Here is a 26,304-nt window from a genome sequence, read left to right on the forward strand (position 1 = left end):
CGCGAGTGCTCAATCGCGCGGTCCGGTTTGGTGCCGGCCCGACAATAAATAAATAAATGTGCTCAACGACATTCTGTTAGGGTAAGGTTTGAGCCATATACCCTACGATCAGGTGGCATAATGATGTGTCAAATGTATTGATGTGTTCACAATTCGTTATGCTCATAATGTTAGAGAACCCTTGTGCGCACTCTTACCCAATAACCAATGTGCATACTTGTCCCGCATTAACTGATGACATTCTTCAAGATTTAACGAATGTCATCAGTTATTTATTCAAGTTTTGCATAAATATCAATAGCAGGCCATCTTAAAGTTGAAACATAAAGCCACGGAATTGAACTTAAAAGATGAATCAATTAGCCAAAATTGAACGAGTTAACGGTAACTGTATTTTTCAGATCTCAACTCTTCGTACAAACATTTATGTTTATCCTATAAAACAACATCATTCATACGCTATAAAAAAACTGCAAGAACTTGTTAAATTATTACTCTCCTGCAGCTATGCAACACTCTCACACTATAATATCAAACTCTATAAGTCGCATCCATTCTGCATGTACTTTGCTTGAGAGTGGACTCGACGGCGTGCGTAATCAATGGTGAATTTCCGAAAATTCCACCTCACAGCATCGTACTCTCTCCGCCATACACCGTAGCTATCTGGTTTCTGCTATTGGAATTTTTCATCTGGTGCTGGCCCTGGTACTGAATGGTTGAATCACTTTTGTTGCTCTTCAATTTTGGTGCCCGCTGTTGGTTCTGTTCGTTCTCCATGTGGTAATGCTCCAGCTTTTCCACCAGGCTGCCGAACTCGAACGATGGCTTGTTGTTCAAAAGATTTTCTGAAAGGAATCATAATCGATTAGAAAATGGGTTATAGTTATTAATTCTTTCACAGCTACCGTTACTGTAGTATTGGCTTCCTTCAGAATATTCTTTGGCTGAGCAGTTCGGGGTATCGGCAGGAAAAGTGTCATTAAACTTGGAGAAGTTGATCACGTAGCCTTGCTTTTCTTTGCTGAAGGACAAAGCCGGTTCGAACCGTCGACCCCACAGGATCTCCGTGTTCAGATAGCTGGATCTGGCTTGGGTGCTTTGGGCGGTTGATTCGATGGTTCCCTCCAGAACAACCACAATCTCAAATCGCTCGTGCTGCAGCTCGAATGGACTCAGTTTCCACAACGGTGACTGAGAAGTGATCCGATGTACAACGACCTGTGGCCAGATAAAGAACAGATCCGGTCCGCACCCGTCGACCGATAGTTCAAGTTCCTTCTGATATTGTGGCATGTTTTCGCCTTCCCGGCTCGTGCGGTCCCGAATTAACTGCGCTCTGATTTTGGCACCGATTATGTGGCTCTTGCGAAGATCACCCACTCGGAACATCAGACATAGCTCACCATCACGTACGGAAATGACGGCAGATTTTGAAAATAATAATGTTTGGGAGCGGCTTTTGGGGCGAGTCATTTTGGAAAAGATGATACCAGCCAGCAGAGCTTGAATCATAACTCCATGAATGGACTGCAAACTCATGACGAAGATCGCTTCGGGGCATTCTTCGGTGGTAGCGCGACCTCCGTAACCGATGGTGTGCTGAGTTTCCAACGAAAACAGAAAGCACGACGCGTACGAGTAGATGTTAGCGATGCAGGGGTGCCACCCAATCGCTTCCTGATTTTCCGGGAGATGTTCCGGCTCTAGGTCACCGTGGACCAAACAGATGAACCAGTAGACCAAGGCAAAGAACAGCCACGAGCACATGAAGCCCAGCGCAAACACCATCAACGTGTAGCGCCAGCGTGCGTCGACCAAGGTGGTGAACAGATCCACGAGGAAGCGCATGTTGCGGTGGGAGCCAGTGACCGCCTCGATGTTACACGAACCATTTTTGAACACCGCTCGCTTGTGGGCTCGGTTTACGAAAACACTGGGGCGGTAGCCTTTCAATCTGTAAGCAGTTGAGAGTAGGAAAAATGTTTAAATTTAGGTTCTAGCGAAATTTTGATAGGGTTCGAGGATAAGAAATAAAATTATAAGAATTCTCTTTGGAAAAAAAATATTCGCGTCATTTTTCAACCGTAGTGCTTATCGAATCAATAACAAAACGTCAACATGATTATCGATGAGCTCATTACTGCACCATTGATCAGCCATCAACCAGCTGTATCCAATCCTAGCTGGTGTTTTTTTTGCTGCACGATGTGTCACGAAATTGCAATAAATATCAAATAATAAGATTACGATAAAATTTTCACACACTCTTTTGCGATTTGTATCGCCACGAAACAGTCAAAACAATCGGTTATTATATGTAGCACAGCCCGGCAACAACTGTAGCGACTTCCACCGCACTGCGCTGATTTTGATAACACCTTTGATTTTAAATCGTCTATAATGTGATATCAATAACGATAAAATGGTTATTTTGATAAGCTGAACCATCTGGCGTGTGACTTTATTTTGGTGCTTCACTTTCTTGTAGGAAAGTACCCTAAATCAGACTTTAACTGAACCATAAAGTGAAATTTATTATCAACATACAACAAGAAAAGCAAAATTATCATCTTCAAATACGTTGAAGTTGATATCAACATCAGACAATCGTGGTCTTCGTGTACCTTTTTCAAAACTCGTGGTTTAAATACTTCAAAATCCAAATCGTGGTCCTCTAAGTTTTCAGAACTTTGGAAGCAAGACCAGAATGCTCACATACTCTCTCGATGCGATGGATATTTTTTGACAGCTTACTTTAGAGACTTTTTGACAATCGGCCCAGGGGCTAAAGCTTAGTATTTTTATCAAATTATATTTCAATTTTACTTGTCAGCACTTTGCTGTACCAGTTAAACCAAAAAGAAATGGGCGGTAAGATGTGTGTAGATTCTGCTAATGAATCAAAAATCCAAATCAACTTGAATATTCTTTTCCCGCTTGTTAGCAAAAAGAAGTGACGAGATACGTGTTGTATTTCTTTGTTTTGCGATGAGATGAATATATGTTCAGTGAGATGGAAAACGGAACAGATTCCCTAATTCTTTGTTCAGATTAGATAATCAAAAACAGATTAGAAATAAACCTGGCTCGACTAGCTAAAATATTCAAATATTCAATTGTAAAAACGTTCTTTTTTCAGAGCTACAACTGCTATTACATATATGAGAAGTGTTGATCCTGCTATTTGTGGCCATACCTCTTCTTTTGACTTTTTATTGTTTTGAGAAATCTTTACTCTGAATATAAAATGGCGGTATACTCAGTACGTAGGGGAGAACGGTCCAAAATGCACCCCTTAAGCTTTTTCGATGTGTTCGCCCATATAAACAAAAATACCCAACCAACCATTTCAACGTATAGGTTCAAAATTTACAAATCCAGCTACATTTCACAATGATCTCCTATTCAAAACAATAAGGGTTTCATGACTTTCTAACGCATTTAAAAAATGTTTTAAAAATAGGCCTGGGGCAAAACGCCCGAATGGTGGTTTAAAACGACTCAATTGCATGTAAAATGATGGTGAACGCATGGTTGATTGTTTTTTCTTAATGGATTGAACTACAATCTTACGGATGTGTCGGTAAAAATAGCAAATTGTTAAATTTGAGTGAATATGAAGGGATTTTGCCAAATTTTTCCAATGGAGCTCAATGATGGATAACTAATTATGAATTGTAATGGTAATATTCGTTCATAAATGTACTAAAACAGATTATATGAGTGATTTTATGAGTGAGGCCATTTTGCCCCAGGGGTGCATTTTGGACCGTTCTCCCCTAAGTGAATTCTTTGGGGTTTAAACCTCCTTCCCCTTGTAAAATTGTTTCCATTTTTATTTTTATTTATTATCTGCGGAGGGTCCACAAATCGTCCTCCACCTGATCAATCCACCTTACTCGTTGTGCACTTCGCTTTCTTGTGCCCGTCGGATCGTTGTTGAGAACCATTTTAACCAGATTCCTATCCGACATTCTGGCTACGTGCCCGGCCCACGGTAGTCTTCCGATTTTCGGGGTGTTTACGATGGATGTTTCTCCCAACAGCTGATGCAACTCGTGGTTCATTCGCCTCCTCCACGTATCGTCCGCCATATGCACCCAACCATAGACGGTTTGCAGTACTTTCCTTTCTAAAACTCCCAGTGCGCGTTGGTCCTCCACGAGCATCGTCCAGGTCTCGTGTACGTAGAGAACTACCGGTATAATGAGCGTTTTGTAGATAGCCACTTTGGTACGGCGGCGAACTCTATTCGATCGGAGCGTCTTGCGGAGTCCAACGTACGCACGATTTCCTGCCATGATGCGTCTCCGAATTTTTCTGCTGGTATCGTTATTGGAGATCACCTGTGAGCCCAAGTACACGAATTCTACAACCACCTCGATAAAGTTCTTTTGTGTTCGTTTCCCATCCCACTTAAGCTCATTTCGTGCTTCTCGCATTCTACAGTGAGAAGAGAAAAATGAAAAGTGAGAAGTGAGACGTCTCTCTTCTAATTGCTAATTTCTCACTTTTCAAATGAACTATTCGGCCGAATGTCCAATTCGGCCAAATGACCCTTTCGGCCAAACGACCCTTTCGACCAAATGACCCTTTCGGCTAAATGACCCTTTCGGCCAAACGACCCTTTCGGCCAAATGACCCTTTCGGACAAATGACCCATTCGGCCTAACGACCATTTCGGCCAAACGACCCTTTCGTCTAAACCAGAGGTTCCCAATCTTTTGGATATGCGACCCACCTAGCAGAATCCCATATTGCTGGCGACCCACCAGGTACCAAATGCATTGATTTCGTGAAATTAAATAAAAATGAGTACGCGTTCGATTGGACAAATTATAATAAATTGCTTCATACCCCATCATTGTATTTGTCAAAAATTCGTAACTTTTTTGGATTGGATGTTTTTGGATTGGAAGTGGATTGGATCTGGATGGAATTTGAACTGAATTTGGGTTGGATTTGGATTGGATTTGAAATTTATTCAGATTGGATTTGAATTGGATTTCGATTTGATAAGGATTGGATTTGATTTTTTTTTATTTCTTTATAAAAGTGATTTTTAAATTATAAATAAAGTTCATCACTAGATTGGATTTTAAATAGATTTCGATTTGATTTAGATCGAATTCGAATTGAATTAGGATTGGTGTTGGATTGGGTTCGGGGCTTACATTTGGATTGTATAGGACTTCTCTCTACTTGCCCAAATATCGTAGAACAAAAAAAAGCCGTTGACCTCGTTAGGTTTGTTGTTCTTCAATCATCCAATCATAAGTTAGATCCTAATTCAAAATATGTAATAGATTTGTGGGACAAAATAGCCACTGAACAGCCCACGACCCCCCTGGGGGTCGCGACCCACAGTTTGGAAACCTCTGGTCTAAATGACCCATTCGGCCAAACGACCCTTTCGGCCAAATGACTTTCGGATAGATGGGTTTCGGCCTAATGGTTTGTTCGGCCTAGTGGCATTTGGCCAAATGGCTTTATGGGTTTCGGCCAAATGACCCTTCCCCTTAAAAATATTCGCATGGGACACCATACGGAGTAATTTTTGAAACTCTTGTCAAAATTTCTAGAAGCAATTTATTTAAAAACGGTAAACAGTACGAGGTTGGAATTTTCTTCTACTACATAATAAACGCAAATTTTCGATTTTTTTTTCTTTTTTTGAGTGACCCTCTGCTCTTCCCCACACCAAAAAGCTCTAAATGAGCCCCCTGGTAGTGGACACTCAGTTCTCAGCCATAAAAAATAAACGCGATCAAACAAAAAAGCTAAAACTTAATTTATTAAATATTGACTGAGAACAATTTAATTCAAAATTAATGCAAAAAAGAGAGAACGATGACTACATAAATCAAAACAAGTGCTTCTAGTGGATTAAGCATCCTTTTAAAGAAGCACTAATTGAAAGCAAATAAACAAATTATTAACTTAAATTAGGAACTGTAAATATTTAATCTTCGCATTAGCATTAGCATTGAGCAATTCGCACAAATTCGTAGGTGGTACAAGCCAAGACTATTGTATGAGAGTAGCATTACTTTCATCCTTTACCAAAGATCAATAACTTTGTGACTAATCACTACCTCCTAGATGGATGCAATGCACTCTCCAATAGTTGAGATCTGTCCTGCCCACGTCCTTGCGAATGCTGAGGAAGGGGAAGGATGGTTAGTTGTACACTAGGGCAGTTCAAATTTAAAAAATGTTCGAAAATTCCAACTCCCATGTGTCTATTAGCATCATTTTGATAATTTAGGAGTCCCGGAAAAATTTCAGGCAATTCGGTGGCCATTTAGGGGTGGCGCGAAGTCAATTTATGTTTATATGGAAATTTGTATGGGAAAAACTTAAAATTTATTCAAGTCTCCCTACAATTGTCAAATTGTGATGAATTCAAATAAATATCCCCAACCTCCTTTTTTGGAATCTATTTAAACGAGAACTCCGGATAACCCATTAGTAATGAGTAGATTGAACGGTTCTATTGACAGTGTGAATATGAGATAAATGGCTAAAATGGTGTAATTAGCCTCAACGTAGCAGTGGAAATATAAATCAAAATTAATGAGTTAACCACTGGTTGAGCTCAAATAGACTCCAAAAATGGAGGTTGGGGATGTTTATTTTAATTCATCACGATTTAAGAGTTGTAGAGGGATTTGAATAAATTTTAAGTTTTTTCCATTCAAATTTCCATTTAAACATAAAATGACTTCGCGCCACCCCTAAATGGCCACTGAATTGCCTGAAATTTTGCCGGGACTCCTAAATTATCAAAATGATGCTAATAGACATATGGGAGTTGGAAATTTGGAACATTTTTTAAATTTGAACTGCCCTATTGTACACCTACTTAAGAAAGATGCAGAGAACTCTACGACCTCTCATAGGTGCCACAGGAGGTTTTGAGATAGTGTAGAAGGTTATAACATTAAGATTCGTTTTGATACAACGTGAAACACAGAAAGAACTAAGATAGAAATACAAGGTAGGAAAGGGACGAGTCTGGACTTGAACCCACGACCTCCTGCTTATAAGGCAGAAAGGGTAGCCACTAGACCACCAAGCTCGTCTAGGAACTATAAATGTTTAATCATTAACTTTCAATGTTGACAGTGACGGATACAAAAAAAAAACTATAAAAAGGTTCAATAGTATTAATATTATGAGTTGGTGTAAATTACTTCTTAAGAGATATTTTATGTTGGATTTAAAAGTTAAACGATTTGTAATCAATCGTAAATCTCTGGGTAAGCTTTTGTACTTTGCAGGACCTATAAAAGTAAACCATTTCTGATCAAAGCTTGAATATGCACGAGGCTAAATGACTATTCTGTCTTGTAATACGATGTCCAGATACCACATTTAAAATTATATTATGGATACTTGTTGGGTTATAAAGTATGTTATGAACCATGAGTAATGTTTGCTCCATAACTTGTATCGGCATTTTTTTATGAGGAAAATCATAGTAAAGTCCAATGGATGAGTATAGCAGAGGTAAGATGTAAATTATTTTAATACAACGATTTTGTAGTGTTTGTAGCTTTTTTAGTTTGGATTTACTGGCTCTACCCCAAACGATTATCAAATAATTCAAATGGGAATGAATGTGAGCAAAATAGAGCATAAGCAAAACTTTTCGCGGGAGGAAACTGCCAATACGTTTTAGAACTCCACACATGGTCGACACTTTTCCAGCTACTTTTTTGATATGATGATCCCAGGATAAGGTACTATCAAGGAGGATCCCAAGGTATTTAAATGATCTACATTTTCAAATATAAAATCCCCCATCATTAATTCAGGTAGAATTGGAAATGATTTTCTAGGAGACCGAAAAATCATGTATTTGGTTCTCTGCAAGTTAAGCGAAAGTAGGTTGTTGGAAAAGTGGTTCTGAAGGGTTTGCAGGTCTTCACTCATACTTGAAATAATAGATCTTAGATCAACATTCGAATAGAATAAAGCGGTGTCGTCAGAAAAGAGCCTGGGAGTATCCAGAAGTCCATTCTCGTTATATCATTAATATATATGTACGAGAAAAAGAAAGGGATATTGATTCCTTGGGGAACACCAGTAGTTATTTGTTTAATGGAACGTACACACGGTCAAGCAGTTTGACCAACATTAACTCCACCTCTCGTTTATTCAAACATCCATCAAGTTTTACCAACAGCGGCACGAACAATCAATTTATTCGACCAACAATATCACACACGAACGACCGAAGCGCCAACTTGACCACCAACCATCAAAAAATATATGGGGGTTTGTGCAACTTCACTACAAATGCTCAAACATGTTCGGCGAACCTTGACTCCACCCCCGACAACTCAAACCAAAATCAAACCGTTTTAATTTTTTCCAACCGAGCCGCCAACTGTCAAATCGTTGGTCGATTCGAACAACTTCACACACGTTCAAACAAAACAGCAACCGAAGCGTTTTCTTGGGGGTGGAGTCAATGTTCGTCAAACTGCTTGACTGGTGTGTACGTTGCATAAGAGCACTTGTCTGACCTTCATATGAAACGAATTGCAACCCCCCTAATTCCATAACATTCTAGCTTACGCAATAATATGTTATGGTTCAAGGTATCGAAGGCTTTTTTGACGTAGGACTACGTCTGTGTTTTCTATATTGGGGTACACTTTACGATTGCGAAAATCAGGGACCGTCACGAAAATATGATAGAATTTAAACTTTAATATCTCAGCCGTTTCTCGATGGATTTTTTTTTTTTTGACCATTCGATCAAGGATGAGTCAACGCTTCTTTGTATTTATATGAAAATACTGATTTTTAACCACTTATTATCGAAAATTTATAAAAAGTTTAGAAATAGGTAAACCAACCAATCACGTACATGCATCACTAGCACAGACATCAAAAATCAATCACTTGCGGGTTTGGATCTAATCCTCAGTTTAAACAATATTTCACGTAGAGCGGACGCATCAAAGCGATCGCAGCGGAGAGGACACAGCATCACGGAAGCGCTGGTAACATTTTCAACGGAAATCCATTGCATTGGTGGTGATCCTCGGTGTGTTGCTGCAGACCATTCAACCTCAACGAACCAGCATTTTTCATGAAGAAAGGGTTGACTATAAAAATAGCATTGTTGCGATCCCGTGCCGCCAGTGGCGATGCTTTTATTACATTATTGGGAAAGCGCATTGGGGAAAGAAAATTGATTCTTCTCAGGACTAACATTTTCTGAACAGAAAGGTTTAATTGCGAAAATGGACTGTTTCGGTGGCATCGGCATTTGGCGTGGAAGCTTGGTTTCTGTTAGTGATTGCATCTATTCAAATTTACGGGCTTAATTTATTGAATACAAGACTAAATTGCCACCAACAAATTATATGTTTCTCTGTTTATCAACAAGAGCTCTACTTATTATTTCCTATGTAGTGACTATACTTACTACCTAGTAATCCCCCAGATGAATTTGAATAAAAATTGAAATTTCAAATTGAGAACGGTTTTTTACGAACAGATCGTAAGTTTCGAGTGGAAGATGGATTTTCAGTTATAATTCGTTGAAAATGACGACCAGAAATATACTTTTTCCCATTGGTAATAAATATTTTGAATCTGCTACATTATGGCGTGATTAGCGTGAAAAATACTTTGCCTTTCTTGTATATTTGGTTTTTGGATTTTTGACAAAATTGCTTGAAAAAAAAGTGCAAATCAAATTTTTTCACATATGATGCGTTTTTCGCTAAAACATGTAACGTGCCTTTTTTTGATTTGTTTTACGTAAAACCTAATTTTTTAAAACCTCTAATTTTTGTTGTTGCATTTTTTCCCGCTTGCAAGACAGTAGCAAATAACATTCTCCGACATTGTCTGCGGAATCCCCATCAAAATGGCTCGCGAGCGACGACAAGCAGCTTTCTTATATCTATTGAAGTAATTCCATTTGCCTCGCCCCTTCATTAATCGTTGTGAGTGCACATTATATTTACACCCATATCAGATCACAAAGGGGCGGGGCTAACGGGCTTAATTTATTACACACAAGAAAGCTGCTGTTCGGCGCGTGCAAGCCATTTTGATCGATATTCCACAAAGAGCGGTTCGACATTCGATGCAGCGGAGCGTACACAGCAGCACGAAGGCGTGAATGGCAGTAGCAATACGGAAAATTTATTCCAAATTTTGGAGGCTTAACGAAAAATCATCAAGTGGCGGTCGGACAGTTTCAACGCAAGGTGCCGACAAGCGTTTGGATGCATTTTGGTATAAGAAAGGCGCATTGGGAAATGAAAAATGGTTCTTCTCAAGACCAACATTTTACGGAAAGTAAGAGTTAATTGCGAAAATGGACTGTTTCGGTGGCATCGGGTTTGGCGTGGTAGCTTGGTAGCTGTTAGTGATTCCATCCATTCAAATTTACTGCATCATCTCCCTCCGACGAGCTATCAAATTCGCTATTTACGATTGAATTTTGCACTTTGAAGAAAGTTCATGTCCGATTGTCGGATCAACCTTCTTTTGTATAAAGACCTTTTCGGAGGACACCATCTTCAAAAATGGCCGAAATAAAGGAGAAATAAGCAGAATCAGAAGTGGCGTGAAACCAAACGCAAATATATTTATTTGCAATGTTTGGTTTTCGCCCGCGATGTAAGCGCACGTAAGGATTGTGATGTTCCCGACTGAAAACCAGTCGAGTGGCTTTAGCGACCGATGAGTCAATTCCACGGTTAGTGACTCAAAGTTCATCCAACTGGGACCAACTATTCGATTTCCTGATTCAGTTGGCCTCCGAGCAGTTTGCTCAATGTTAATAAAACGACACAAATTATTATGGCAAATACCATCAATTTCGAATAGCTACGAAGTCCTACGTCACCTTTGCGTACAACCCGATTGGGCTGCACCTTTGAGTTTTTAAGTCTAAGAATAATGCTCCTACTCATTTCTTAGAATCTGCCTCTTCCAGAACTGCATCAACTAGTTCCGTTATAGCTATAGTTTTACTGCTTCCGTTGCGAAGCCCGTTTTGCATACTGGAAAGTATGTTATAACCTACTACAAAGTTTACGATACGAGAGATCAATAACTTTTCTAAAATTTTAGTGAAAACTGAGAGAGTCGATATGGGCCGATAATTGTCAGTATTTTTAGGATCACCTGATTTAAACTTTGGCAACTTTCAAGCAATCCGGGTAAATCCCTGTTTGGATCATAAGGTTAAATGCATCAGACAGGACGGGAAAAAGATATTATATTATTTTTTACTGCCTTCACTGGGATATGTTCAGGACCAGGACTTTTCCCATTTTTCAATTCGTGTATGATCAATACAATTTACGATGCAGGTTGTAGGAAAATAGAATCCGAAATTGGTTCCATATGGCTATCCTGATTTGAATTGGTTTGATTAATATTAGAGGCTAACTTCGAACCAACTGAGGAGAAATGTTCATTGAAAGTTTCACATATAAGTTTATTATCTGCTATACATTCTCCATTGACTTCTAGTTCAAGCTTTTGTTTGTTTACTGGTTTGCCAAGTATCCAATTCAAATTTTTTCATAATTTTGAATGGTAACTATTGCTCATCAAGTTTTCAAAATATCTTTTTTAAGCTTGTTTCTTTGCGACATCAAGTTTTTTGATACATGCTGAAGCAGTTCTGCTAGCTGCATGTTATTCGGGTCTCGACGTGATTTCTTTTAATAATTGTTTTTGATTTTTATAAGTATCCATAAATCGAAGCTCATCCAAGGGCATTTGGTTCCTTTAATATTCACACATTTCCTCATCGTTTTTGTACAATCTTTTAATATTGCATCGTATTTATATGAAATTGTTTGAAAACATATGTTCACATCCTGAACAGGCCCAAAGGTATCAATATATCTTTTGAATTTCGCATTTAACTTATCATGATTGGTACTCGTTTTGGATAATTCTACGCGGTGCGAACCAAGCTTTATTTTTAATTCGGATAAAACTAAACAATGATCGCTCAACTCATGAAAAATAGTGTGGTTGCTTAGCCGATGAGCATCTGACATTTTACATATAACATGATCCAAGATATTGCACTAGTAGATCTAGAAGTCATAAGACGGAGGACGATATACACCATGAATGTCAATAACTTCCCCTTTCAGCAATAGTTCAATATTGATATGATGGAAACCCTCAATGCACACGTTTTCAATTATTCTAAATTCAAAGTTGTCTCGTATATACACTACCAATCCACCAGATGCTCTGTCTCTACTAGAAAATATACTTTTATAACCTTTTATATTGTACAACGATGTATTTCCTTCCTTTATCATTTCAAATTTTATTTTGTGATATCACACTTGATACACAGTATAAGAAAAGTCCAACCCCGTACTGCTTACCGTTTTTATTTAAATTGCTTCAAGAATGGAAGAATTGAAAGATTTTCAAAAATGTCTCCGTATGGTTTCCCGTGCGAATATTTCTAAATATCAACTTTCTGCTTCTTCATATTCATGCAAAACCAAAGCGCCAATGGGCTGATGGCGCTACTCAACGAAGAGGAAAGTAAAGGAAGGGATGTTCTTTCACTTCCGCTGAAAATGAAAGTTGAATATAATTAATCTCGAGCGAATTACAGTGAACCTTCCCTTACTCGATATTGAAGGGAACATCGAGTTAGGGAGGTATCGATATAGGGAACACATTTATATTTTGCCGACCACCGTTTGGCTGAGTAGTTAAAATTTGTTTCCTTATTAAGTGAAGTAAGAAGTGAGATGTTCGAAGTAAATAGTGAACGGCGAGAACTGAGAAATGAGAAATTAGATGTTCGCAATAAGTAGCGAGTAGCGACAAGTTAGTACTGAAAAACGGAAGTAAGTTTTGAGTACTGAGATGTGTGCAGTAACACGTGCGTAGTGGAAAGTGAGAAGTGAATGGTAAAAAGTTAGAAGTGATAGTTGCGAAGTAAGACGAAGAATGTGAGTAGTTACATAAACAGAAGCAAGGAATGAGAAAAGCGAGGCGATAATTGGGAAGTGAGAAGTGAGATATTGAGTAGTAAGAAGTGAGTAGCGAGATACAAGACATTACTCCTCTCATTTTCAACTTCTTCTTTCTCACTTATAACTTCGTGTTCATAATGGAAATTTTTGGTGGGAATTCTCATCGATTTGTTTTCGGCGAAAAATGACAAATGAAAATAAGTGACTGGAAGATTTGTCCGCAGAAGATGGTCGAAGGCCAGAAAACCGTCCGAAACGTCCGGACAGTCTGGCAAAGTTTTGTTTTGTCATTTTTCGCCGAAAACAAATCGATGAGAATTCCCACCACTTATAACTTCTTATGTCTCACTTCTGACTTCTCATTTATCACTTATCCATTTTCACTTCCCACTACTACTTCGCACTTCAAATTTATCACTTTTATCTTCTCATTTCTCACTTCACACTACTATCTCACTCACTCTACACTCCACTCTACACTCACTACACTCATTTCTCACTTTGCGCTTCTTATTTTTCACTTCTCACTTTTCACTTCACACTTTGAACTTCTCACTTCTCACTTTTTACTTTTTGCTTTTCACTTCTCTCTATTTATTTCTCACTTCTCATTTTTCACTTTTCACTTATAACTTCATATATCTCCCTTCTGACTTTTAACTTTACTTTTCACTTCTCACTGCACACTTCGCACTTCGAATTTTTCACTTCTATCTTCTCACTTCTCATTTCCCACTACTCACTTCTTACTTCGCACTTTTCACTTCTCATATCTCTTTTTTCTCTTCTCACTTATAACTTCCAATATCTCACTTTTGACTTCTCATTTCTCAGTTATCACTTTTCACTTACAATTTCCAGTTTTGCACTTCTTACTTCCCACTTCTCACTTTTCGCTTGACATATAATAAATGAATAACTTACAACTAAACAAAATGCTGCCGCTGGAAGAATTATCTGGTATCAACATCTGCATTAATAAGGTTAAGATGGAATTCTGTCACATAAAAGTAAATTTAATATCGTTTTGACACAAATCCCGAACAGACTTATATTCCGAACACTCGTTCCATGGGAGTTACTATGGGAGCTCGTCATTTGAGACAAAATTTTCCAGAATAAAATCATTAAATATCGATAGTTACAATCAATAAAATATGATTATCAAGCATTTATATGAAAGTTCTTTTCTTGCACTACCCGATGGGAACAATAGATCTAATAATTTATTTTAATTCATTTGCCATAAAGACCTCCGGAGTGAAATTTGGGTTCAAGTGTTCGTAAAATGAGTCAAAACGGTACTTCATTGTGAATTCTGCCTCCATGAGTTTTTCAGAAACGCATCCAAGAGTTTAGAGGCATTCCCGAAGAAATAATCATTTAAATTGAAAACACTGTGAAATTTCCAGAGACGATTTTTTGGAAGAATTCTCAAAGTATTCCCGGAGGAAATACTGATGAATAAATTGCAAAAATTCCCTTAGGGTTACTCTCACAAAATTTTGCTGGAATTTCTATTAAAATCCTACAGAAATTCTTGCACTTTTTTTTAAAGAATTCTTCTGATAAGTTCTCAGGAAATTCTTCCGATAATTTCTTCACCAATTTTTTGGAATTTCCGTAACGGATTTTTTTTCTTTGAGAGTTTCTATAGGAATTCATTATCAAAAGGAGTTTTCGAGAAATTTCTGTATAGAGTTTTTAGAGAAATTCCGATAGGACAAGGTACTTTCAAAAATAATTCAAGAGGGATGCTTGAAGTAATTTCTGAACGAATTTCTGGAGAACATCCCGAAGGAATGCAGAGCAATTAAGAAAGGAATTCCCGGGGAATTCATTAAGGAATTTCTGCAGAAATGTCTAAAGAAATACTTGAGATAATTCATGAAGGATGTTCCGGAAGAATTAATGTAGGATTTTTTTTTCAAATTTCTTAGAGAAAGAATAATTTCCAAAGTAACTTCCGGAGGAACTCCCGAAACGAATTAATTTTTTGTTTCTTACGTGTACAAGATCGTTGCAAATTGCAAACAGTTTGTCGTAAAATGCTGATAAGGCGTCATCGATTGATCCAAAGTCCTGAAGAGAATCCCATTCAACGCTGGCGAATGCTGTTCTCAGCTCAGTGTAATCACACGTGTTGAAATCGTATCGGATATCAAATTTCAGCATTTGGCGAAACAAGTAGGATTATGACATCCGGATATGGTTCTAGAGACATTGGTCACCTTGGGGCCAGTACCGATGCTCTTTGAGGAGTTTCCGGAAGCGTCAAAATCGGCCATTTTCAAATTGTCACAAACGTTGGCAATATGGGTATCAAACTTCAACGTTTTGCAAGACAAGTGGAATTATGACATCCGGATATGTTTGGGGGGATACTGGCCATCCTGAGGTCAGTTCCGAGGCTCTCGGAGGCGTTTCAGGAAGCATCAAAATCGGCCATTTTCAAAATATAACACCAAGGTCAGATTGATACCCTTTTCGGACTCTCTTAGTATGGCCAATATACCCAGAAACATATTTGGATGTCTCTGGGGCCCTCCTTAGCCGTGCAGTAAGACGCGCGGCTACAAAGCAAGACCATGCTGAGGGTGGCTGGGTTCGATTCCCGGTGCCGGTCTAGGCAATTTTCGGATTGGAAATTGTCTCGACTTCCCTGGGCATAAAAGTATCATCGTGCTAGCCTCATGATATCTTCTGCTTATTGGCATTACATCCCCACACTGGGACAGAGCCGCCTCGCAGCTTAGTGTTCATTGAGCACTTCCACAGTTATTAACTGCGAGGTTTCTAAGCCAGTTTACCATTTTTGCATTCGTATATCATGAGGCTAACACGATGATACTTTTATGCCCAGGGAAATCGAGACAATTTCCAATCCGAAAATTGCCTAGACCGGCACCGGGAATCGAACCCAGCCACCCTCAGCATGGTCTTGCTTTGTAGCTGCGCGTCTTACCGCACGGCTAAGGAGGCCCCCCCCCCCTCATGATATACGAATGCAAAAATGGTAACCTGGCTTAGAAACCTCGCAGTTAATGGAAATGCTTAATGAACACTAAGCTGCGAGGCGGCTCTGTCCCAGTGTGGGGATGTAATGCCAATAAGAAGAAGAAGAAGAAGAAGATATTTGGATGTCACAATCCCACTTGTCTTGCAAAACGCTGATGCTTGATACCCATTCTGCTATAGTTTGTAGTTTTGTGAATATTCCTAATTTCGATGCCTCTGGTAGCTCCCCGTAGGACCAAGGAACTGCCTTTATGTTTGCCAATATTCCCAGAATCATATCCACATGACATTCACCCTTATTCTTGTTTACGTACGAACGCGCTTTAGAACGAAAGCTGATGCGCATTCTCGTTTACGCCAGCAAAATCAAATGGGGAAACGATTCGAACGAACTGCATTCGTTCGAAAGTTTCGTTCGTCCGTAAACAAGAATAGGGTTGATTGTCTTGCCAAACTCTGAAATTTGACACTCGTATTGCCATAGTTTGTGGTATTTTGAAAATGGCTTATTTTGATGCTTCCGGTTGCCTACAGAGCCTTGCTACTGACCTGAGGTTGGCCAATATCTCCAGAAGTATGCCTCGATGTCATAATCCTACTTGTCTTGCAAAATGCTGAAGTTTGATACCCTTATTGTCATGGTTTGTGACATTTTGAAAATTTCTGGTTTTGATGCTTCCGGGATGCTTCCTCAAGGGCCTCGGAACTGACCCCAGGGTGACCAATGTCCCCAGAACCATATCCGGATGCCATAACCCTACTTGTCTTGCAAAATGCTGCAGTTTAATACCCATATTGCTAATATGGAGCGAAAATAGAGAACTGATTATTTTGGAGCCGGTTCTTAAAGGGTCACTTCAAAGAAATCTGTCCATTTCTGGACCATTTCTGATTTTGGTTCTGATATAATCCCTATATACAAATCTACCAAAATGGTTTAAATATGGACGAAATAAACGTCATTTTCTTGGACTTATATAGCCAAAAAAAGGAAGTTGTCATCAAATTTACTGCCAATACGACATAAAATGACGAAATGACAGCAATTTGATTTGTTTCCTTCACTCAGGACTTGGTGGGTTAAAGAATTCCTTCGGGAATTGCTCTGGGAAAGTCTTCGAGAATTCTCTCGCGAGCTCCTCCGGAAATTTCTTCGAGAGCTTCTTTAGGAGTTCCTTCGGATTTTCTCTGGGAATTCTCCCCCATGAAATACTTCGGGAATTTATTCATGAATTACTTCAGAAGTTCCTTCGGGAGCTCCTCTTGGAATTCTTTCGAGAATTTCTTAGGGAATTCCTTCAGAAATTCCTTCAGGATTTAATTAGAAATAAATTAATTCGTCAATAACTTCGGGAGTTTCTTCTTGAATTTCTCCTCTAATTTTTTCGTGTATTCCTTCGGGAAATCCTCTGGGAATTGTTTTGGGAATTTCTCTGAGAATTCCTCCGAGAATTTCTTAAGGAATTCCTCCTGGAACTCACTTTGAGAATACCTTCAGGAATTGCTCCATTATTTTTATTGCAATACATCCAGGGATACTTCATGAATTTCTTCGGAAATTCTTTTGAAACAGCTCAAGGAATTCCTTCGGGAATTCATCCGGGAATTTCTCTGGGATTTATTTCGTGATTTGCTCCGGGAATTACTTCGAAAATTACTACGGGAGTTTCTCTGGGAATTCCTTCGAGAATAAATTCGAGAACTAATATGGGAATTCCACCTGAATTTCCTCTGGGAATTCGTTCGGCAAATTATCCGCGAGTTCTTTAGAGAATTATTTCGTGAATTACTTCGGGACGTGAATTGTTCCGGAATTAATTTGTGAACTCCTCCAGAAATTCCTTTGAGAATTCCTCCATTTTTTTGTATACCTCCAAGAATTCCTTTGGGCATTAATCCTTGAATTACTTCGTGAATTACTCATTCGTGAATTACTGTGTAAATGCCTCCAAAAATGCTTCAGGAATTCCTCCGGGAATTAATTCGGGGATTTCTCTGGGAACTCCTCCGGAAATTCCTCCGAGAATTCCTTCTGGAATTGATTCGAGAACTTATCTGGAAATTCCATCGGGAATTTCTCTGGGAATCATTTCAGGAACTAATTCGTGAATAGCTCCGGAAGTTAAGGCAGGAATTTCTCCGGAAATCGCTTAATGAATTTCTCCGTGAATTGCTTCGGCAATTCCTCCGGGAATCCCTTCGAAAATTCTTTTGGGATTTCTTTCGAGTATTATTCTGGGAATTTCTTCGAGAATTCATCTGGGAATTCCTTCGGAAAATCCTTCGAGATTTTCTTTGGAATCTCCTCCGGAAGTTGCATAGGGAATTCTTCTAAAACTCCTTCAAAAATTCCTACAGGAATTCCTCCGGGAATTCTTTCGGAACCTTTTCCAGGAATTTCTGCGGGAGCTCCTCCGAGAGTTTCTTTGGGAATTTCTTCTGGAACTCCTCCTGGAATTAATTCGTGAATTACTTCAGGAGTTTTTTCCGTGAATTCCTTCGGGAATTAATTTATGAATTGTTACGCGATTTCCTTCAGGAATTCATCCCGGATATGATTCGTGAATTCCTCCGGGAATAAATTCGAAAATTATTTCAGGAATTTCTCTGGGAACTCTTTAGGGAATTCCTCCGAGAATTTCTTCTGGAATTAATTTGAGAACTCATCTGGAAACTTCATTGGGAATTCCTTCAGGAATTTATCCGGGAGTTACTTCGGGAATTAATTCGTGAATTACTTGAGGTAGTTCCTTTGTGAATTCTTCGGGGAATTTATTCGCGAATGACTCCGGGAATTCTTTCAGGATTCTCTCCGGGAATTCCTTCGGTAATTCCTCCGAGAATTCCTTTGGGAATTCTTCCGGAACTTCCTTCGAGAATTCCTTTCAAATCTCTCCGGGAATTCCTTCGGAAACACCCAAGGAATTTTTTCGGGACCTTTGCCGGGATTTCCTTTGGGAATTGCTTTGGAAACTCCTACGAATTTTTCTTTGTGATCTTTGTGATTTCCTCCAGGAATTCCTTTGGAAATGGCTTCGGATCCAGGAATTCCTTCGGGAAATTAATCTTTCAATTTCTTCGAGAATTCATCTGGGAATTTCTTCGGGAACTCCTCTGAGATTTCTCTCGAGATCTCCTTCGGACTTCGGGAATTCCTCCAAAAACTCCTTCTTGAATTTCTTAACGAACTCCTTCGTGAATTTCTTAACGAGCTCCTCCGGTAATTCCCTCGGGAACTCCTCCGGGAATTTCTTCGGGAGTTCCTTCGAAAATTGCTTCGCCAATTAATCCGGAAATTGCTTAAGGAACTTCTCCGGCGATTCCCTCGATTCCCTCCTCCGGGAATTCCTCCGGGAATTCCTGCGGGAGCTCCTCCGAGAATTCCTTCGGGACTTTCTCCGTGCATTCTTTCGGAAACTAATTGATGAATTTTTCCGGGAGTTCATTCGGGAATTCCTCCCGGAACTCCTCTAGGAACTCTCCTGGAAACTCCTCTGGAAAATTCCTCCGAGAATTCCTTCGACAATTTCTTCGAGAATTCCTCTAAAAATTCCTTCAGGAATTTGTTCACAAATTCTTCCAGAAATTCTTTCGGTAACAAATCCAAGAATTTCTATGGGATTTTCTCTGGGAGTGTTCCATGGGGATTTCTCGTAAGAATTCTTTTGGGAATTCTCGGAGGAATATTAAAAGGAATGCTTAAAAGAATTATCAAAAGTATTCCAAATGAAATTCTTAAAAATAATATCCAAAGGAATTTCCTAGGGAATTCCCAGAGACATTCCCGAATGAATTCCAAGAGGAATTCACAGAGGAATTTCCGAAGGAACTTCCAAAAGAATTCCTGAATCAATTACCGAACGAATTCTTGGAAGAACTATCTAGAGGTGATTCAAAAGGAATTCCCGGAGTAGTTCTCGAAGATAATCCAAGAGAAACTAGCAAAGGAATTTCCTGAGGATTTTCTTAAAGACAAACGTAACAAGACGAAGCTCGGCTAATCATGCCGAAGATGATCCGGTACGAGAATTTTTTGTGTGGAAGAATTTCACAACATAGAGTACTCGTGCCATACACAGTAAAGGTATGCGATAACACATTTTTTCCTAACGAAACGAAACGAAACGAAATTTAAAAAATATATGTTGATTCGAAACGAAACGAAACGAAATAAGGATTAACTTGCGAGCCATCGAAACGATACGAAATCAAGGTCAATTTAATTCGAAATTTTTCGAAACGAAACGAAATTTTATTTTTTTTTTTCGCGGAATTTTGTTGAATTGATTTTGCATTACGTACGCAATTCTGATTTCATTTTTTCGGAGTCAAATAACTGTTTTGCGACCAATAGAGTTATAGTACCAGTCTGTGATAAATAAATCGCCGCGTTCCTGTTAATATACCATTGGCGATAAGGCAATACCCAAAAGTAGTATTAATGAGCGATCGTAGTAAATGTATTCCTAACATGAACTATTAATGTGTTGTCTTCATTGAAAATCAAAATTGAAAGATCTAATGTATTTCATAATCCTAATAATCGGAGTCGTATAAGCACCTTATAGCCCTATTAAGCAAAGAGAAAGAAAAAAAGGTGTAACGATGTTTACTGTTTTCTGATTTGTCGATTGACTTGAACTCATTGCCGCTTTCAAAGGAATTCATTGTGGAGTATGTGCTCCTGAATCTGATCAATTTTATATCAATAAGCATATGAAAATATAGAAAATGTGCGATTTTTGTTTTGAATTCTGATTCAATTTCTGTTGAAAACTTTATTTCATCCATGAAGTATGTGATCATGCTGAAGCATACTTAAGGTGGTCAAACGCAAAGGGGTTGAAGTGACAAAAACTTAGTTTTGAGAAAAATGGGTGTCAAGTTTTTCAATATTTTTTCGTTCCATGCAAATTGTATGACTGTTCAAAAAAATACTAATTTTCTGTTATTTTTTACCTTTTTTTACCAATAACGTACGAAATATAGCAATACATTGCCGCAAAGCTCTAAAATCAAAGCATTTTTTGCTGTAATCAACTCAAATATGACCAAAATGTCACTTACACCCCTCTGCTTCTAACCCCCTCACTTCATATTGAGCTAACTCAAAACCAGAAAATGACTACTGCATAGCAGTTTTCCATCCATCCAAATGTTTGTGCATATGAGGCATGCAAAAGTTTTTGCAAAATTTTCATCCTCAACCGACTTCAATTGAGTGCAAGAAACAGTAGCTATGGACTGTATGAGCCGGTCAGGTCCTTACAGTCAATTTACGATTAGAACAAAAAAAATAGTTTGACATTGACACTCATTGTTATAAAATACCGAAGAATGCTCTGCATCACCGTGAGCCCCACGGGAAAAGAATCGTTGATTAGTCGAAAAGATATTTTATGTGGTAAGCGATTAAAAATTTATTGTAAACGAAGTTATTTTGAAAACTCGAAGACGAAAACCGTGTATCAAATCAATCCAACGCAAAATCAATGTGCTTCGTTTAATAAGCTTCTACAACACATACGATTCTGCACTGAATAATGTTGTGCTCTTCGATGCAACATTTTTTTTTTCATTGGCGGAACTAAGGGAAAACTCTAGGGGGGCTAATTTGTTTATTAATTTTTCTACTCGTTCACTCAAAGCCAAGCTATCGTTTTCACACGATGCTCGACCCATCAGTTTCCATGTTGGCCTACCAGAAAAACATTGACCTACCAACCTACAACACATCGAATAACGAACTGAACATTATAAATGATGATCCTCTACGCTCAGTCCTAATATTAGGATGTCATATGATTCCCAAAATCCTTAAAGGCTCCACTATACGTGAGCGATATTATCGTCGCTGCAGGAAATGTTCCATTTGCGTCTCCATAACAACGGCAATAGAATCGCAATCGCCAAGCGATAGAATAGCGTCGCCATTGTCGCATCGCGTGTGTTTGGGGGGAACCTTAATACGTTTAGAAAACCATAGGAGCTAAGCAAGGCAAAATGGTCCTTTGTAGTTGTTTAATTCATCAGAAAGCATTCCAAGTTTTTTCCTCATTTAAATTTAGTTACCTCTCCTTAGAATATAATAAGTTTCCCAATTTTTTCACGAATATCAAGAACTCTAGCATGTTTATTGAGAATTCAAAATTTGCGGGAAATGGCCGCATTACAAAATTCTTATAACATTTTACCAGACAGAAATGCATTTGAAAAGTCTGGATTCGATGCATGCATAAGATACTTTGTATGATTGTATCACATTTTTAAAAGGATTTTTTTTGATAATCCTGCATCTATAACAATTCAAGATTCAGGCGTACATTTTTTTTCGTAACTAAATATAATTTTATTGATTCCGAAGAATATTAACGATTCTCGGCACTGGGAATCGAACCCAGCCACCCTCAGCATGGTCTTGCTTCGTAGCCGCGCGTCTTACCGCACGGCTAAGGAGGCTTCCCTGTAAATCGTTATTGAGCCGAAATCATGGTTTTCAATACAGTTTTTCATAATTCCTATAAAATTGTAAACGTTTGTCTACAAAATTAATTCCCTTATCTGAACGTGGAAAAATTATTTTGAGCTGCTTGTCATTCATGCTCTGATTGTTGTCTAATAGTGCCAAGATGTTGTAGATGCCAGAACGGGCGTATCCGGCGTCCACAAAGTGCCGCACGATGTCCGCGCACAGTTCTGAGTTGCTTCACTGTTTTTGCCATCACTGTTAGAGTTCGACTGGTAGCTGTCAAATTTTGTCTCATGGGTTACTATGATTGCTGCTGCAAGGGTAGTTTCGTCAAAGCAGGTGAAGGTAAACACATAAATAATCGGCAATTTTTGCTCATTTTTTAAATACAAACGTTACATATCGTGTTTTTGCACAAAAGTAGTCCTGAATTTTCCGAAATTCGAAAAGAGTTCGTTATTTGCAGGTATGCACATGGTCAAAGAGGTTAATATGTGCCATACTTATGCAGAAAAGCAAAAATTCTAGGGGGGCTAGTTTGGTCCTAGGTGGAGCTATTGCCCCCTAGCCCCCCTGTAGTTACGCCAATGATTTTTTCACTCCGTGTTCTTCAGCACTAGCTGAAGTGACCAGTATCAATACGATCGATAGCACACTGATTGAATAAATTTCTGCTCTGCAAGGCATTATATTTTATATCGCATTTTTCCGGACTAGCTGCCGTCCAGAGACCAGCAGCAACACGATATTGTGCAAATAGTCAATGAATATCACAAAATTTAAATTTCAGTCTCCTCTCCACGCCACAGCTTTGCATCTTCCACAAAATTATACTGATACTTTTCGTTTTCGTTTTCACTGAAGATGATTTATGGAAGGGAACTAAATACGAAATTGACGACTCAGAATAGAATTATGCAGTGGGCGTTCATAGAAAAACTTGTATAACATTAAGTTTTGAAAACAGATTTATGATTTTGTTCAGCGGCGTAGCCGAAATTTTTGATTACACACGACCGTATGAAACAATGTGGTTTAAGTTTAAATTTGTTTCGAAATTTCGCGGAATTCCGTGAAATTTCGTTAAAAGCTAGTTTATTCCAGCGAAAATTTTGTAATTTAACGAAACGAAACGGAATCAAGAAATCAGATTTCGCCATGCTCAAATTCCGCGAAATTCCGCGGAATTTCATTTCGAACCACCTGAAACGAAATTTTTCGAAATACCGCATATGCTTAAGGTGATTATAGAATAAAGCCCGTGGTGAATTTCAAATTCACCACACGTTTATCTACATACATTTCCAAAAGTCCAAATCTGGCGTAATAGTTTTCGTACAGTGCTGAAACTCAAATTATGATTGTTCAGCATAACTTAGCAAACGGTCTACCATTATTTCAGCCGCATACGCGTTATGGTTCTTTTATCTCGTGCTCTTGAAAAAAAAATTAGAAAAGCACGTGGTTTACAAAATGGCCAATTTCTGGCTTTATTGTTTTATCACCTTAATACACAGTTAATGTCTGTGGAGGCGCCTTATAAATGCAAAATTGCAAAGAGGTGATTCCCAGTTGTCGGTTACGACGATGCCATTAAAAAGAATGAGAGTGAGCAAGAAACTGCAAAGAAGTGTTTTATCACCGTTCTCCTTGAACTTATCAGTACCTCTAGAAGCTGATGGCATGCACTCTATCTATTGCAAACTATTGTAGCTTGGCGATTTATTACTTCACGTAAGTGTTGTCCGATTTTCAAACCCCTCTCCTCACTATTGCAAACTTTTTTTTATAGAATATTCTACAATTTCACCTCCCGCAAACAAAAATCTGATAACTTCTGCTTTACATTTAGGCCTTTTTAATATTTCATTTCGAAACCGATTATTTTGATTTTTTTTACATTCATAGACATTGATTTGTTAATACTATAATCATAGTTCGAAGAAGGGTTCGGGTTAAGCTGAAAAACCTGTCAAATTGGTTTATTGCATTAATTAATATGAAAATAATATGCCCTAAAATTTGAAATAATACAAGTTTAACAGCAGATATGTTCTACAGGAGAGAGTGATTATCAGTAATTCAATTTGATTTTATTACAAATCAATATAACAAAATTTAACGCAACTGTCTATCAATGCCTGGTTTTGTTCGTTTTGTCGATTTTAACAATCACTGAGCTTAGTAGACGTTCGAACAACATGAGTCCTTAATAAAATTCATAAGTACAGATTTAAATACCTTAACTGGCTCCTTTGCAAATTATGTGCGACTTTCTTTACAATCGTACATCTATTACCAACATTACTATTCACGGTCATTAAAATTTCATCGTTGTTTCGGCGCAAATCCTATTTTATGCCCAACTGGAACCAGTTCACACCAGTATCCTATACAATATAAACCGAGTGTCATCAAGACCTTCCGGAGAAGACTACGGACGGCGACGTTGTACAAAGAGCAACGATATCTGAAGTGCTCTGCTCGCAGAACGTGACATTGGATGACGACGGTCGCCACACACTTACGAAACGTCCACCTCCGGCTCATAAATCAAAAAGAATTCACGCCTCACACCGGTGCTATTCTAGCGAGTTTCACCCCGAGCTTTCTTACCTCCTAGAAGACGACCGGGCCGACAGGGTGGCGCTCTTAGAAAGCCCTGGGCTGTTAAGTCCGGGGCTACAAGTGACCGGACTCAGCTGCCCGGACGCAGCACTGTTCAGCAAATGTTTGGTTTCCTCGAATATCTGCTGCTGCTGCTGCTGCTGCTGGGCCGCATCCGTAGCAGCTTCGATATCGATTCGCGGCGGATTCAGGCTTCTGCAACGATTGGAGTACATTTCGTCTGCGATCAAACTGCGCGTGTCGGATACTTGAATGGGACTGGTCATTCTCCGACAACTTACGGTCTGTCCGAGTACGCTGCCTGCTGAGTGAACGCTAATCAGCACAACAAGCGCGCAATGGTTCCATCACCGCAGCCGAAGTGTTTGCGGAGCGGATTAACGTGGTCAAATAAACATTGCGCGCGGAAGATATCCAGATTAGCGTTAGCCTCACGCCCACGCTGCTAGCGATGGCATTCTTTTCTCGTCTCTACTGTGGTCTCTCCCGGCGTCTTTTATCGTGTCGTTTTATTCGTCGTGAAGGCATTGGGTGCTTTATTTTGGCTTTCATGTGAGGTGGACGTGAAGTTCCCGTAACATAGTTACAGATCTTCATGAAATTCCTTGGCAGGCTTTTTGAAAAACGAGCACTTGTGGATCGATTTATTCAAAGAGTTCAGATGGTGATTTTATGTTTATATCGTTTGTGTGCAATTAGTTGTCGTTCGATTGTTAATCAGTGATTTTAAGCGCCACACCGGTGTGGTGTAGTGGAAATTATGTACGCTTTTTGCCCCATGATTTTTTTACTAGTTGGTGACGTTTGTATTTCTTAAGACGAAAACATGTGCCGAGAATCACTCAATGGGATATAGGTTGGCAATCCTATGTCATTGTACGCATGGTTAACTAAAGCCCCGCAGTTCAACTCTCTGTTCTGGAAAGGTTTCATCAGTTTTGCCAAAATCTTACAAGCCTTACCTTAAATCTTGATTAAGCGCCCTACCTTTGAAGCTCTACCAACTTTTATTTCCTATCTGAGCCTTCTCATATACAGGTAAACTTCGATATAACGTACATATCGATTTCAAATTTGTACGTTATATCGAAGCATGAGTAATCATCCTTATGTTACACTACTTAAATGTTGTACTATCATGTACATTATGGGCGAATATTATTTTTTTATATAAGGCTCAGCTAG

General features: G+C 38.8%; 1 protein-coding gene across 1 annotated transcript; it reads right to left on the reverse strand.

Annotated features, from left to right (window-relative positions):
• Positions 1-369: 369 nt before the first annotated feature.
• On the reverse strand, positions 370-25,443 carry LOC134227349 (ATP-sensitive inward rectifier potassium channel 11-like). Its single transcript, XM_062708758.1, has 3 exons — positions 25,108-25,443; positions 909-1,957; positions 370-848 (listed from the first exon to the last, which is right to left on the reverse strand). The coding sequence occupies exons 1-3, from the start codon at positions 25,383-25,385 to the stop codon at positions 628-630; spliced, it is 1,548 nt and encodes a 515-aa protein (XP_062564742.1). The 5' UTR covers positions 25,386-25,443; the 3' UTR covers positions 370-627.
• Between the last annotated feature and the right edge of the window lie 861 nt (positions 25,444-26,304).

The sequence above is a fragment of the Armigeres subalbatus genome, chromosome 3 (assembly GCF_024139115.2).
Source record: "Armigeres subalbatus isolate Guangzhou_Male chromosome 3, GZ_Asu_2, whole genome shotgun sequence".
Classification (NCBI taxonomy): Eukaryota; Metazoa; Arthropoda; class Insecta; order Diptera; family Culicidae; genus Armigeres; species Armigeres subalbatus.

Coding starts and splice junctions, on each gene's coding strand:
- LOC134227349 (XM_062708758.1), bottom strand. CDS start 25,385: ATGACCAGTCCCATTCAAGTATCCGACACGCGCAGTTTGATCGCAGAC. Junction 1,958..25,107: donor GCCCGGTCGTCTTCTAGGAG/GTAAGAAAGCTC, acceptor AACTGCTTACAG/ATTGAAAGGCTACCGCCCCA. Junction 849..908: donor AAGCCAATACTACAGTAACG/GTAGCTGTGAAA, acceptor GATTCCTTTCAG/AAAATCTTTTGAACAACAAG.